The 14,143-nt window shown below is 47.5% G+C and overlaps 1 protein-coding gene across 2 annotated transcripts in view; it reads left to right on the top strand.

Annotated features, from left to right (window-relative positions):
- Acsbg1 (acyl-CoA synthetase bubblegum family member 1) overlaps nt 1-14,143 on the top strand; it is a 53,079-nt gene that overhangs the window by 24,267 nt on the left and 14,669 nt on the right. For both annotated transcript variants that reach the window (XM_015480044.2, XM_048793494.1), the window contains 3 exons: nt 10,778-10,998; nt 11,436-11,524; nt 11,822-11,942. In XM_015480044.2, the coding sequence (XP_015335530.1) occupies nt 10,778-10,998; nt 11,436-11,524; nt 11,822-11,942 (431 nt within the window). The remainder of the gene's footprint in view (nt 1-10,777; nt 10,999-11,435; nt 11,525-11,821; nt 11,943-14,143) is intronic.

The following is a 14,143-nucleotide window of genomic DNA, read 5'->3' as shown; positions in this document are numbered from 1 at the left end:
TCCCTCTGTCCCTTGCTCCCATCCTTGTCAATGTCCTAAGGGTATAAGTGGTGTCTCGGGCTGGAGCTATGAGCTGGGGAACCAGGAAGGAGCAGAATATTACCTTGTCCTTCGGGAGATCACAGTCTGAGGTTGAGGATCAAGAAGAGGGCTAAGGAACAGAAGGAGGCAAAGGACCATCTGTTGCTTCAGCCTTTGGTGGAGTGGGACTGGAGGAAGGTAGGAAGGACTTCCCAGAAGTGGGAGGAAACAAGGGTAGGTGATTCCTATTCTGTGAAATGGGAATGGGTGGTGATCCATGTCCTGCCAGCCTCTGGGGATCCTTGGAGAGACCTTTCCACAGGGGTCAAGGAACCCACTCTACCCCTGCCTGGACATTCTTCAGATTCTGCTTGGTGTCTTCCACCCACTGTCCCCTTTTGTGACCCTGCCTGTGCAGGGAAGGTCTGAACTCATCTCCCAGACCTCACTCCTCCCCAGCAGGTGGACAATCAGCCCAGGGCCTCCTCCTAAGTCTTCCTACCACAGGGGTAGCCCAGCCATCTCAGCACCCCAACTCAGTGGTCCAGGCCAGGTTGTGTGGAACCATCAAACCTAGAACAGTGACCTGGAGGGGCTTGTAGAGATTATTTTGTCTATCCTCACTGTGATTCAGATGAGGAGAGAGGCCCGGAGATGGCAAGGATCTGTCTGCTCAGGGTTACTGTAACTGTAGTGGCCCAAACTCAGAGCTCTTGACCCTTCAGCGAGAAGGCGGGGGAGTGGCTGACAGCTGCAAGGTGTTCTCCCACCAAGCACAGAACAAAATCAGCAGCCATTCGGTCAGTACATTCTGTACCACATTGCCAAAGTCCTGACAGTTTGTTCTATGCCAGGCTTATCCTTATCTTTCATCATGTCCTAAGGTCAGTGTGACTTCTTTGTCTTCTATATTCCCAAGACTGCTTGGCATGGGGCTGTGCCGGTGCCAAAGTTCCTGTGTGGAGAGAGGCCCTCCTAGCCACTGGAGGAGGGGCGGTAGCGTCTGGTGCCTTGAGAGAGCACTCTTGGAGAGAGATCAGTGCGTGGCCAGAGTGCCACCTTGTTCTATCCCTCCATCTGCACAATACACTTCTTTGCTAAAGCTGTTCCCACAGACTACAGAAAACACTACCCCACCCCCAGCCCCCTACTGGCTTCCCTCTCTCTGAGCTGGTGTTTTTCTCCTTCCCAGCAAATTGAGTAATTTCTTCTGCTGTGCAGATGCCTCCCTTCAGAATCCCAGAGAACACAGATCTCTGCCTGCCTAGCTGTTCCCAGCATAGTGGGCAGAATGATAAAAAAAAAAAGACTAGGGTCCAGTCAAGTCAAGTGGTCAACACAAGAGAGAGCAGGAGGAAGAGGAAGGTGGCAGAAAATATAGCCTGGGCTTGGGGGAAGACCACCAGAAGCCCTCAGACACCTGGTCTTGGTGGGTGAGGTGGGTGCCTGAGCTGTGTGCCAGGGCTGTGGTGGTTGGCACAGGCTATGGGCTAGCTAGGTTCCTGGCTGCATTTTAGATCTGATTTGGGTGTTCGTTTGTTTGTTTTGGTTTTGTTTGTTTGTTTTTTGGGTACCGGGGATTGAACTCAGGAACACTCGACCACTGCGCCACATCCCCAGCCCTATTTTGTATTTTATTTAGAGACAGGGTCTCACTGAATTGCTTATGCCTTGCCCTTGCTGAGGCTGGCTTTGAATTCGTGATTCTTCTGCTCAGCCTCCCAAGCGGCTGGGATTACAAGCATGCGCCACCACACCCGGCTTTGGTTGCTTTATGAAGTCAGCTCTGGTTGCATTATGGGAGCCTTGCTGGGTGCTAGAGATCTCGACTTGGTCCTGGTGGTGTTCTTGGCTATGACTGCAGCAGTGATCTTAGTTTGGACATGGGACAGAGATGATGGTTGTGCCCCTATTGAACTTTGATGGGGGAGATGGGGGGTCCTTCAAACACTGACAACCCAACCTGATTTCTTAAGTCTCTCCTGCCCTAGCAGATCACTCACCCCTAGATAGACGGCCAAGAGAGGTGTCCACAGCAGACCTGGGCCGGCTGATGATGCCTTCCTCCTGCTTGATTCTGAGCCACCTACCATAGCCCATAGCTATACCACATTCACTGCCCAGTCTCTCCCCCTCCCCCCAATTACTGGACACAAGGCAGTTTCCAGGACCAATCTAGATCTTGTCCCAACCCTCCCCCTAACTTGCTGTGATGTTGGCCATCCATGCCTCCCCTGACTCAGTTTCCTTATCTGTAAAAGCACCATCTCCATGTACTATATACTCCCTGCCCTCACTTCTCAAGGATGACCCATCTCCTGAGGTCTCAGGCTATACTCCAGAGGGGGTAGAGATATCACATGCTTTATTTTATTTGTGTTTTTGGCTAACACCTATTGCAAGTCTAATGCTTACACCAGAGGCCAAGTCTAGTTAGAAAGGCTAGAGTGCCAAGTCTTGGGCCCTACAATATGCTAAGCCTCTTAGCAAATATTTTCACTTTCATCTACACACATTATATGCTGTTTGCTTCTTTTTTACCTTGATGCTATACTGTGAACCTTTCTTAATATCATCAAGTATTTTTTTTAACATCTTATTTTACTGGCTCCATGGAAATCCATGCTATGGCCCTACCATAATAAATTTTACCAGTCTCCTCTTAGGCACTGGGGCTGTAAAGATGCCTATCCCAACATTCTTAGGGTACTTGACTCTGGTTGTCTCCCTTGCATAACTTCTTAAAAGTGTGGTTCCTGGTTCCAAGGACAGTCCTTTCTCAAGCCCTTTGATAACTCATTGCCAATAATCCCTGGGAAAGGGGTATCAATTTAGGTCCCACCATGCATGGGGACTGCCTATTTGCCTGGCTATATCTTTATTGCTTCAGGTCCTTTCCTTCAGGAGAATCCTTGGGAGGTAGGGAGGTTGGTAAGTGGGTTCAGGTGGCTTCAGGGAATGGGAGTTATCAAGAGGACAGGTAGGGAAGAAAAGAGGCTCAGAAAGAGACCTGTGGGGAGTGGAAAGAAGTGGGCCTCCATGGTTGCCTGCTGGAGCAACATGGTTCCTCTCTGAATCGTTGCTACCCTCTGCTTCTCTCCACTCCACACACTAGGCTCTGATTTCTACCACCTCTTTATCTAAGCTTGTCCCTTCTGATATCTGCAAGTCACTTCCAAACTCTGTATGAGAGAGGCTCTGATTGTGTCACTCACTACCTATACAACACTCCTGCTGGTCTGCATTCCTGCACAGCAACTTCATAGACCTGTGGCCAGGGCTTGGAGCCCTGAATTCACTTGTGTGGTTGGATAGCAGGGCCACTATCCAAGGCTCAGCATATGTGAGAGTCAGAGTCAGAGTCAAGGGACCCTTCAGATTGCTCTTTCTTACATTTAGCACAAGCTAATGCTTGAGCTGAGGCTTTCTAACTCATTCTCCAGAGATTTCTTCTTCAACCACAGAGTTGGAGGTTGAAAGTGGGCACTGAGCATAGGCTCAGAGATGGGAATGCATGGACATGAGAAAAAGGGAGGATGGGGGATTTGTTTATCCTCCCTTCCTTCAGTTCTCAAGTCCAAGGGCAGGCTCAGCAGCTGACACCAGCAGCTGAGAGGCCAGTGAGTTGTGGTGGATTCAGGTCAGAGGGACAATGAACAGCTAGGGCCTCACCTGGCCCAACAGGATGGCGATTCAGCCTGGCATGTCCTGGCATGTGCACCTGCTCTGCAGGTGTCACTCGCTGCACCTGGACAGCAAAATGTTTTGCCTCATGACCTCCTCAGGGACAAGGGTGAGGCAGAGAAAGATGATACACAGTCACTTGGCCCAGCTCTCCTGGGACTGGGATGGAAAGAGACCAACTCCTTCTTCTGTAAAGACCCTCTGGCCTCTGCTCTGAGCCAGGCTGCTGCTGGCAATCAGGACCCTTGGAGGCAACCTGCCCTGGAGAGCTTCAGTGTGGCAGGAGAGGCAGCTGGACCAGGACTCAGCACTTGGTTAGACTCAGGCACCAAAGTCTTCAATGAGGAGGCGTGGACCCTGCAGCCCTGTAGAAAGTGACCATGTGATGCAGGGAAGGGCATTCTAGCCAGAGTCAGAGCACAGGCAAAGGCACAAGGCAGGGAGTGAAAGAGACCTGGGAAGGCTGGCCGTGAGGGTGTGTTAAGTCTCAGAAAGGAAAGTGAACCGCTTTGGGGAGGGCCTGTCTGAGAGGCCATGGTGGATGTAACCCTGTGGCCAAGGAAAGCTGAGGGAGGCTTTTGAGCAGGTCAGCTCTGAATTAGAGAGGTCATTCTAGGTGCCTCAGGAGTGTTGAAAAGGCCAGTGGCTAGAAACCATGGCTGCCCAAGGTTACCCTGTCTGGACCCCAGCACAGGACTTAGGCAGGAGGCATGATGGTGCTTTCCCAGAGAATGTGGGTGCTGGGGTTCACCATGAAGATCACCACCTGTGGCAGCAGGCCTGATGAGAATGGGTGGATTTGGGCAACAGATTGTGTGGGCGACAGACTGTGTGGTTTGGATCCCAGTTCTGCCTGCACTCAGTCTGAGACCAACAGCTTTATCTAGGAGGTGACAGAAGGTTGTGGGCACACAACAAAATGGCACAAAGTCCACCTGACAATGGCAGGGGCTTGGTAGAAGTTGTGACTTTGCTAAATCCTTCTTGTGGAGGAGAATACTGGGGCCTCAGGAAAGGGAGGGCAGGCCCTTTCCCATAGAGTCTCCGCTTCTGGCTGGTCTAGGGGCTCCAACGGGTCCTATTGGCTCCACTGGGCCTGTCGACAAAGCGGGCGGAGCCAAGCTGCTGGCCAGTGAGCCTTGTTGCCTTGTTGGGGTCTTATAGGGGTCAGGGCTCTCACATCCATCATGAAACAGCTGGGCTAAGATGAGACTGGACTTGTAGACCAATTAACCTTCCTTCCCCTCCCATTCCAAAATGAATGTGAGATGACTTCACACAAAACCCCAGGATTACAACAGGAAAAAGACAGAGCCATGTAGTTAATAGAGGAAGAAGATTAGATGAAGAACTATGTCCAAAAATATCCTTAGAAATTTTAAACACACCGGGGATGTAGCGCAGGAGTAGAGCCCATACTTAGCATACAGGAGGCCCTGGTTGAGACACCCAGCACCATTCTCCCAAAATTTTTAAGCATTTTTCCTTCTGATACAGTGATACCAATCATAAAAATCTAGCCTCTGGAAAGCCTAGCTCAAGGGCTGAAAACTGGAAAATAACCAAGTCCTTCAATGGGGAAGTAGTTGAGCAAACCACTTGATATTCTTGATAAGTTTCAAGAAGAGCATATTATGCAGCCACGTGAACCTACACACATGAAGAGAAAGACACATGAATGTCACCAAAGCCAAAGAGGGACACTTTGGCAAATGGCCATGTTTGATTCAGTGCACATAATATTGTAAAAATATTTAAGTATTCAAATAAAATCATAATTAAAAAATATAAATGCACAGATTTCTGGTAACTCTTGGTCTCCACTCCTACTGGGCACCAATCCTACATCTGTGGAACAACATCCCTTTTTGATGGGGCGCACACTCTCCTAAGTGCTCAGTCCCCACCAATCCCCGTTGTCTCCTTGACACTGAGGCTGGTCAGTACAATTATCATCGCTCTTGTATTGTTGCTTTGTTTTCCTTTTTAAAATATTTTATTTCTTTTTTAATTGACAAATTAAAATTGTATGTATTTATGGCGGCCAATATATTTAGAAATATGTATACATTGTGGAATGGCTGAACTGAGCCAGTTAATATATGCATTGCTTCACAGACTATTTTTTTGTAATAAGAACACAATCTATCCTTAGCTATTATCAAAAATATAACATATTGTTATTAATTAAAGCCATTGTGTTGTACAATAGATCTCTGAAACTTTTCTCATAATAGAGAAATATCTTGCTATTCAGGGTTTCTATCAGAGGCAGAGAAACAAAATGTGGACCTTGATGGCTGTGCATCTCAAGGAAGATAGGAAGGAGCCTGTTTCTTTGTGAAAATAAAGACTGTGCCTCTGGTTTCACTTGCAAATCCTAGAGCACTTTATTCATTTATTATTTATTATTATACATTATTTATTATGGTGCTGATACAGTAGCCACCAAAACGTCTCATGGGCATTTTGAAGTTTTCTGCCCTTGATTAATATGTTAATAGTAAGACTCCCCCCTTTTTAACTAAAACACACAAACACATACACACACACACACACACACACACAGAGCAGAGCTGGGGGTGTGGCTCAATTGCATGAGGCCCCAAGGCCCCAAGCACAACCCCCTGTAAGTTTTATAAGTAAATTATTTTATAAGTAAAAATAATATATTGTAAATATATATATATAATATGTAAAATATGTATATAAGTTAAATAAATATATTGTAAAATATATTTATTTCACTTATAAAATAACTAAAAAATAATAACTGCAGCAACAACAAAATAAAACCTAGCTTTATATTTGTATAAGACAAACCTATAACTTTTTATTTATTTATTTAATATTAATTTATTTTTTAGGTGTAGATAGACACAACACAATGCCTTTATTTTTATGTGGTGCTGAGGATCGAACCCGGATCCTGCCCGCGCTAGGCGAGCGCTCTACGCTGAGCCACAATCCTAGCCCCGAACCTATCACTTTTTATATCATAGACTACTGAATTGTTTTATGTTTCTTAGAACAAGTATCATATTTTTATTAAAAAATTTTTTTAAAAAAGATGATGAGGGGCTGGGGTTGTGGCTCAGTGGTAGAGCACTCGCTTAGCACATATGAGGCCCTGGGTTCTATTCTCAGCACCACATAAGAATAAATGAATAAAATAAAGATATTGTGTCCAACTATAACTAAAAAATAAATATTAAAAAAAGATGATGAATGTTCAAGTTAAGAATTTTGGCTTGAGGGAGGATTTAGGACCAGATCACAAGGCTTGAACTTACCTCTGCTTGTCTTGGCAACCTTGGGGAACAGGTGAGTGCAGTGGTGCATGAGTTTCTAGAAGTGCCTCAGAAGGAAATTACCTTTTCTAGGCTGGGCAGCGGGAAGACTTAGTGCTGGGGAAGGAAGAATTGGCAGAGGGGCAAAGACAGGATACAGGTTCCATGCACACTACCTGGGCCATCTCCCTAGGGTCCTTGCACTGTTTGAGAGGTAAACATTCTTCTTCCCTTTTTTTTTTTTAAGCAGCTTTATTTAAGTGTAATTTATATGCCATCAAATTTATATATTTTAATGTGCAATTCAAAGATTTTTAGCAAATTTATAGACTTGCACAATCATCACCAAAATCCAACTCTAGAATGTTTCTCCCCAAAAGGTCTCTTGCACTTGTGTTGAGGTCACTCCTCACTCTCACCCCCAGCCCCAAGCAACCACTAATATGCTTCTGTCTTTTATGGGTACTTCATTCAAATGTAATCATATGACCCATCGTTTTTTGCATCTGGCTTCTTTCACTGGACATGTTTTGAGTTGCATTCATGTTGCAGCCAGTATAGCTTTGTTCCTTTTTAGCGAGTAATCATATCCCACTATAGAGATAAAGCACATTTTGTTCTCCATTCACCAGTCTGTGGACATTGGGTGGTTAACATTTTTTGACTATATATAAACAATGTTTACATAAACAATATAATGTTTATATTATAAACAATGCTGCTATGAATATATGTATATAAGTCTTTGCAGGGATGTGTGTTTTTGTTTCTCTTGGGTAAATACCAGGAATGGAACTGCTGGAGTGTGATAAGTCTATAATGCATTGAGAAACTGCTAAACTGTTTGCCAACACGGCTGTACATCTTACATCTTCACTGGCACAAGGGCTCCAGCTTCAAGGCAAGTCTCAGCTCCAGCTTCTCCCTGCCAACCCCTTCCCATTCTCAGATCATTCTACCTGCTTACAGGGCTGCCAAGAGGAGAATGGCTTGTCACGTCATGGCAGGGAGTGACAGAATCAGGGTTTGGAACCCAAATTTCCCTGGCTCCATGGTCCTTCCTGCTTCCATCTTTGTGCTTTCTCGTGGACTTTAGCAAAAAGTAGAAGTTGGAGTCTCTGAAGCTGATCATGGAGTCTGCCCAGGTTGAGGTTGCAGGATGTAGAAAAAGAATTTGGGGAAGTGTGAGAAGGGATTGGAGGAGGGTCAGCAGCCCAAATGCACTGGATTCCAGCAGTGGCCAGCCCAGGGAACTCAGTCCCAAACAGGTAGGGGGTGGAGGATGTCTTCTACCAATACAAGGCTGTTGATGAGTGACCTCTCTTTTGCCCTCCCCTGGCCCAATCTGCATTTCCCACAGACTGTCACCTTCCTGCCTCATATATACAGAGGCACGCTGCCCCCACCCCCGCCTCTGGAACTGGAGATTGTTGAACCCAGAGATGCTCTATCACTGAGCTACATCTCAGCACTTTTTACTTTTTTATTTTATCTTATTTTTTAGGTGTAGATGGACACAACACAATGCCTTTATTTTTATGTGGTGCTGAGAATCAAACCTGTGTCCCGCCCGTGCTAGGCGAGCGCTCTACCGCTGAGTCACAATCCCAGCCCACTTTTTACTTTTTATTGAGATAGGGCCTCAATAATTTGCTTAGGGCCTTGATAAGTTGCTGAGACTTGCCTTGAACTTGTGATCCTCCTGCGTTAGCCTCCTGAGTATCTGGAATTGTAGCCACAGGCATATTCTCTTCTCTTATTTGGGTCTGGATATGTCCCCTTGTCCCCAACACTTGGCCCTCCAGAAGAAGAGAAATGGTTTGTCCTAACTCTGACCCCAGATATTACCTCTTTCTGCCAACCTCAGAGTCTGCATGCAACCTGTGAGTATCAAAGAGAAGGGATGAGGGCATCCAGCCCTCTAACTTGGATAAGGACCAATGACAGGGCATCCTGTTGTGCTGATACCCTCGGTTATCTGTGGAGTTCTGCTTCCTCACATGTTGAAGTTTGAACATTAGAGAAGCACGCCAGCATATAAAGCAGAGTTTATTTAAAAAGGGATAACATAGACTTCTTCTGGGAGGGAGAAGGAGGCCATAGCTGGTATCCTGGTATCCCAAGAAGCGAGAGTGCTTTGCCTTTTTATACACCTAGTTTTCCTTTGTTCTCCTGCCTCTTCCCCTTATCTTTCTCCTTCCTGCATACCGACTAGGCATTTGACTTGGCCCAGGAATGCTCGGGTGGGCTGGCCAAAAGGTAGGAAACAGGTGGGCTGAAGGAGGAAGGGCAGAATGGAGCAGCCCAGGACACATTAATTAACAACTTTATAGCTCCCTGTAGGAGGGGCAATCCCTGGGACAGGTTACCTTAGCAACAGGTTGGAGCAGGGGGAGATTCTTGATAAGGGTGGAGGAAGGGCTCTGAAGGAAGGAATATTTCACTCCCTCAGGGGACAGTCTCCAACTTCCCAGGACTCACTCAAAATTGGCCTAACTAGATCTGACCTGACTCTATTTACCTATCTATATTGACTGCCTGTCTAATTCTGGCTTCAGTGCCACCTCCAAAATGGATAACTGGTGGGGGTCTGGCCAGCAGAAAGCAGTGCAACCCCATTTGTCCTGGCCAACCTTGCCCCTTCCTTTCTCTGTGGTCATCTTCTAGGATGACCATCTTTGCCCCAGGAAAGGAGACCCAAAGGCTCCAGATCACTCATCCAACCTTCCTTTTTTTTTTTTTAACTTTTTTTTATTTATTTTGATGTGGTGCTAAGAATCAAACCCAGAGCCTTGCACTTGCGAGTCGAGCACTCTACCACTGAGCCATAACCCTAGCCCCAACCTTCCTTTTTAAACAATTTGAAGAACTTGGAAAAGGAGGAAGAAGGAAAGTGCATTTACTGAGCACCAACTATATACCAGGACTCTTTGATGTACACCATTTGTTTCAACCATCAAATTGACCCTGAGAATGGGATCTTCACCTTTCCCCTGAGGAAACAGACTCAGGGGTGAGATGCTGGCCTGAAATCTCACATACTAAACTGCCAGTCTGTGTCCCCATCTGCCATACAGAGTAAGAAAGCCACAAAGGCTGGGTGGTGCCTCAATAAGTGTCTCAAGTATGGGCTGAAGCATCAGGCACACCTGTGTTGGAGTCCTGACTCTGCCACTCCTTGGTGTGTGACCTTGGGCAAGTGCCTGGCCTGTCTGAGCTGCAGCCGCTCATCTGTGAATGGGGCCTCTCCAAGCCCATCCTATGAAGCCTGGGTGAGAGGGTTCAAGAGAGGCGGAATGAGCAGTCTGCTGCTCTTACTTTCCAGCACTGAAGACTTTACATGTTAGGAACCAGGACCTGCTGGTCTCCAGCCCACCACCCCCAAGGTCCTTGGGATGCTCTCTCTCCTTGATGCTCTGACCTTCTGTCCAACTGAACCTGTCCCCACCCATTCCCAGAAAGCAAGAAAACCCTGGAGCTCTGACAGTCCTACTCTTCCCAGACAGTGCAAGCTCCGCTGCCAGCCACCCAAACTTGGGAGGCAAACCCCAGCTGGGGTGAACGAGGTCTGGAAGTTCAGCGTCCCTAGGGCCCCCAGCTCTCCTGTAGCCATTCCCTCTCCTCTTCCTTGCTGCATCCCTAGACTCTGCTCATCCTTGAGGGCTGAGTCTCACCTCCTCCTCTAGCACCAGTAGGGCAGGGAAGTTCTTCCCAGGACAGGAGCAGTTCCCCTGGAAACAACCCCAAAAGGGCCTGACCAAGCTGTGGTCTCTTCCCTGCAGAAGAAGCACTATGGACGACTAGGGCTGATGGGCGAGTCCGCTTGCGCTTGGACCCCTGCTGCCCACAGCTTCCCTACACCGTGCACCGGATGTTCTATGAGGCCCTGGACAAATATGGGGACCTCAATGCTCTGGGTTTCAAGCGCCAGGGCAAGTGGGAGCACGTCTCCTACTCTCAGTACTACCTGATTGCCCGCAAAGTCGCCAAGGGCTTCCTGAAGGTGAGGAGCCCCTCAGAGCATGTCCTTTCCTCTCCCCAGACCTGCCTTCCAGCTTGGGCCCTCAAAGGCCTCCTCCCTGACTCCCTGCCAAAGGAGGCCCTTAGAAGTCATAATCTTAAAAAACATCCCCATTCATTGAACGAATACATTGTGCTGGGACCTCTACTGAGGATTTCATATCTATTGAGCCTTCCTCATGTACCAGGAACTCCATAAAGCTTTACATTTGATATCACATTCAAGGAGGCCTGGGAAGCCTCGTGTGCTGGGCTGGATTCCCTAGGAAAGCCCTGGGAGGGGGCCACAAGGGTTGTTGCGTGATCCCCCAGGGGGATCTCTGACTAAGATAAACCTGCAGAGTCCCAGGGCACAGGGGAGGTGGGGTGAGGCCCCCTTCACTGTCTGGCTGACCTATACTGTCTGCCTTTGACCTGGAGCTTGGCTTGGAGCGAGCCCACAGCGTGGCCATTCTCGGCTTCAACTCCCCAGAGTGGTTCTTCTCTGCAGTGGGCACAGTATTTGCAGGGTAAGTGGCTGGGTAGGGGTGGGTGGTGTCTGCAGTGGGTTGGTGGTAGGCAGAAAGTAGAAAAAAGATCACTTTCTCTTTGTAGCGGTCCCCCACTCCCAACATCCCTTCTCTCCCTGGGACCTTCCTCTTGTCCCCTCTCTGCCAGAGGCAGCTGTGCTGAGATGACAAGGGAACCCTGGCTGCTCTGGCCATGGGAGCTCTTTAGGGCCCGGGGCTACAGTTATGGGGGAGTGAAGGCCAGGGGATGCCCCCTTGGCACCTGCCCAGATATGAATCCTCCCGGATCTCCTTCAGTGGCATTGTCACCGGCATCTACACGACCAGCTCTCCTGAGGCCTGCCAATATATCGCCCGTGACTGCCGCGCCAACATCATTGTGGTCGACACACAGAAGCAGCTGGAGAAGATCCTGAAGGTTTGGGGGAACGGGGAAGTGGGCATGGGGTCAGAGGCTGGCTGTTCTCATGGACCTCTACTCTAGCCTACCAAGGATGCTCCCCGCTCCCATCCAGAGTCTCCCCTGATCCTCAATAGCAACTCCGATCTCCCACGACCTACACCCGTGCATGGAGCAAGCGATAGTTACCTACCCATTTGATAGGTCAGGAAATTGAGGTCCACAAAGCTAAAGGGACTAGGTCACTCAGGAAATGAGTGGTCAGGTCTTAGACTAGGACTCCTGGCAGCCCACTGCCTCCCATAGCTTCCCTTCTCAGGACAGGGTCTCCCCAGAAGGGGAACAAGAGTGGTGGGCAGTGGGGCCCTCTGCTGGTGGAAAGGATGTGTGTATGAGGGCCGCTCTGGGCTCTAACAGCTTGAGCAATCCTGTCTAAATGGGAATGGGGATGAGGGCTGCCTCAGGGTGGGGGTGACCCCAAGTCAGAGCAAGCACCCCAGTGCCTTCCAATGATGGGCAATGGCAGGAGCTCGAAGTACCTCTTGAGCCAGCTGGATCTTTTCTGGAGCATTGTCAATTCTCCCTAATTCATTTAAAGCCGGCCAGTGACCGGTTCCATCCCACATGCTCCATTCTGGGCTGCAGTGGCCTGGTGACGCCTATGTGCCCCAACTGCACCCAGAAGCCTGTGAGGTCCGCCAGGTCTCCCTGCATTCCAGAGGAGAGTTCAGATGGATTTATTGGCTTGGCTCTGATTTTGAAGATGTCACCTGGGTCTCAGTCTCCCCATCTGTACCTGAAGGTCTAGTGGTCTCCAACCTTCCAGGACCACAGGATTTCCAGAGAGGCCAGGGTGGGTGCTTTCCCTCATCCTTAGTGGGAAGTCTCCTCAAATCCGAAAGAAAAACAAAAACAAAAACACAGTCTGGAGCCAGTCACTCCTATATAGATGGCAGCAGAATTCCTTCCCAGGACAGGCTCAGGCTATGATCCAGATCTTCGGGGCAATATTTCTTAGAAGGCACTGTCCATCTCCAAGAGTCTTTCCATCTTGCAAAATAAACTCTGTACCCATTAAACAGCTCCCTTTCAAAATAGTTAAAAAAGAGGATTTTGAAATGTTCTCACCACAGGAAATGATAAATGTTTGAGGTGATTATTATGCGAAGTACCCTGATGTGATCCTTACACGATGATTACATGTATCCAAAAAGCACATGGTATAATTATCATGTGTCAGTTTTAAAATTTTAATTAAAAAAATAACCCCCAAAAACAAAAACTCCCCATTACACCTGCTCCCATCCCCTGGCAACCACTGTTCTGCTTTCTGTCTCCCCACTGATTATCATTTTAGAGTTGATTTATTTGAATCAGGCTCTAAAGCAGGCCCACACATTGCATGTACGGGGTGTCTCTTAGGTGGCTATTAATTAAGAGCAAAGCATTGCCTTTTATTTCCCATGGAATAGTGTTGTCCCCAAATTAGCATTGCATGGGAACTTTCCAGAAAAACAAGTTTTCAGGCCCCACCCAGGTCTCGTGTGGGGCTGGCCACTCACAGGAACATAATTTCTTAGCATCTTCTACTCCAAAGACTTCATCACCGAGTCCGCCAACAGCCAACACACCTATACCAACCTTGACCACTACCAGTCATGCTCACTGCTGCTTCCCTCACAGCTGTTCAGAGGACACGCATCATTTCCTGCCCTCTACTAGGACACCATTTTTAACATTAGTTTGTATTAATGAAAATAGCTTTTTATTAATTAACTCAGTTAAGCACCTCACAATTGGCATCATTTTTGCTGGCATCTGCATCTTCAGTAACATCACCCCCATAACCGTCCCATTTATACCTATATCACCCTACTTACCATAGACAGTTCTAGTAGTTAATACTTTAGATTTTACCATTGCCATAAATCTCCACCTGCTGACTTTTAATCTTAAAATCAAACCCTACTCTAATGTCTCTAAATTTTCAAATCTTCTAGGATTCTTTCCAACAATTATCCACCACCTACCACCACTCCTAGATACTGGACTTAATTAATTGACTAGAAAAAACAACCCCCAAATCTATCTCCCACATTCAAATTATAGCTTCCACCTTCACCTGTAATCAAAAGGGACTAATTAAATTTTACTTCTTATCATTTATACTCTCTATAACTTAGTCTCAACACTTTTCCATGAGTAATTTTAATCACAAT

Source organism: Marmota marmota, unplaced genomic scaffold (assembly GCF_001458135.2).
Source record: "Marmota marmota marmota unplaced genomic scaffold, marMar, whole genome shotgun sequence".
Taxonomy (NCBI): Eukaryota; Metazoa; Chordata; class Mammalia; order Rodentia; family Sciuridae; genus Marmota; species Marmota marmota.
This window is presented reverse-complemented; position numbering and strand designations above follow the sequence as displayed.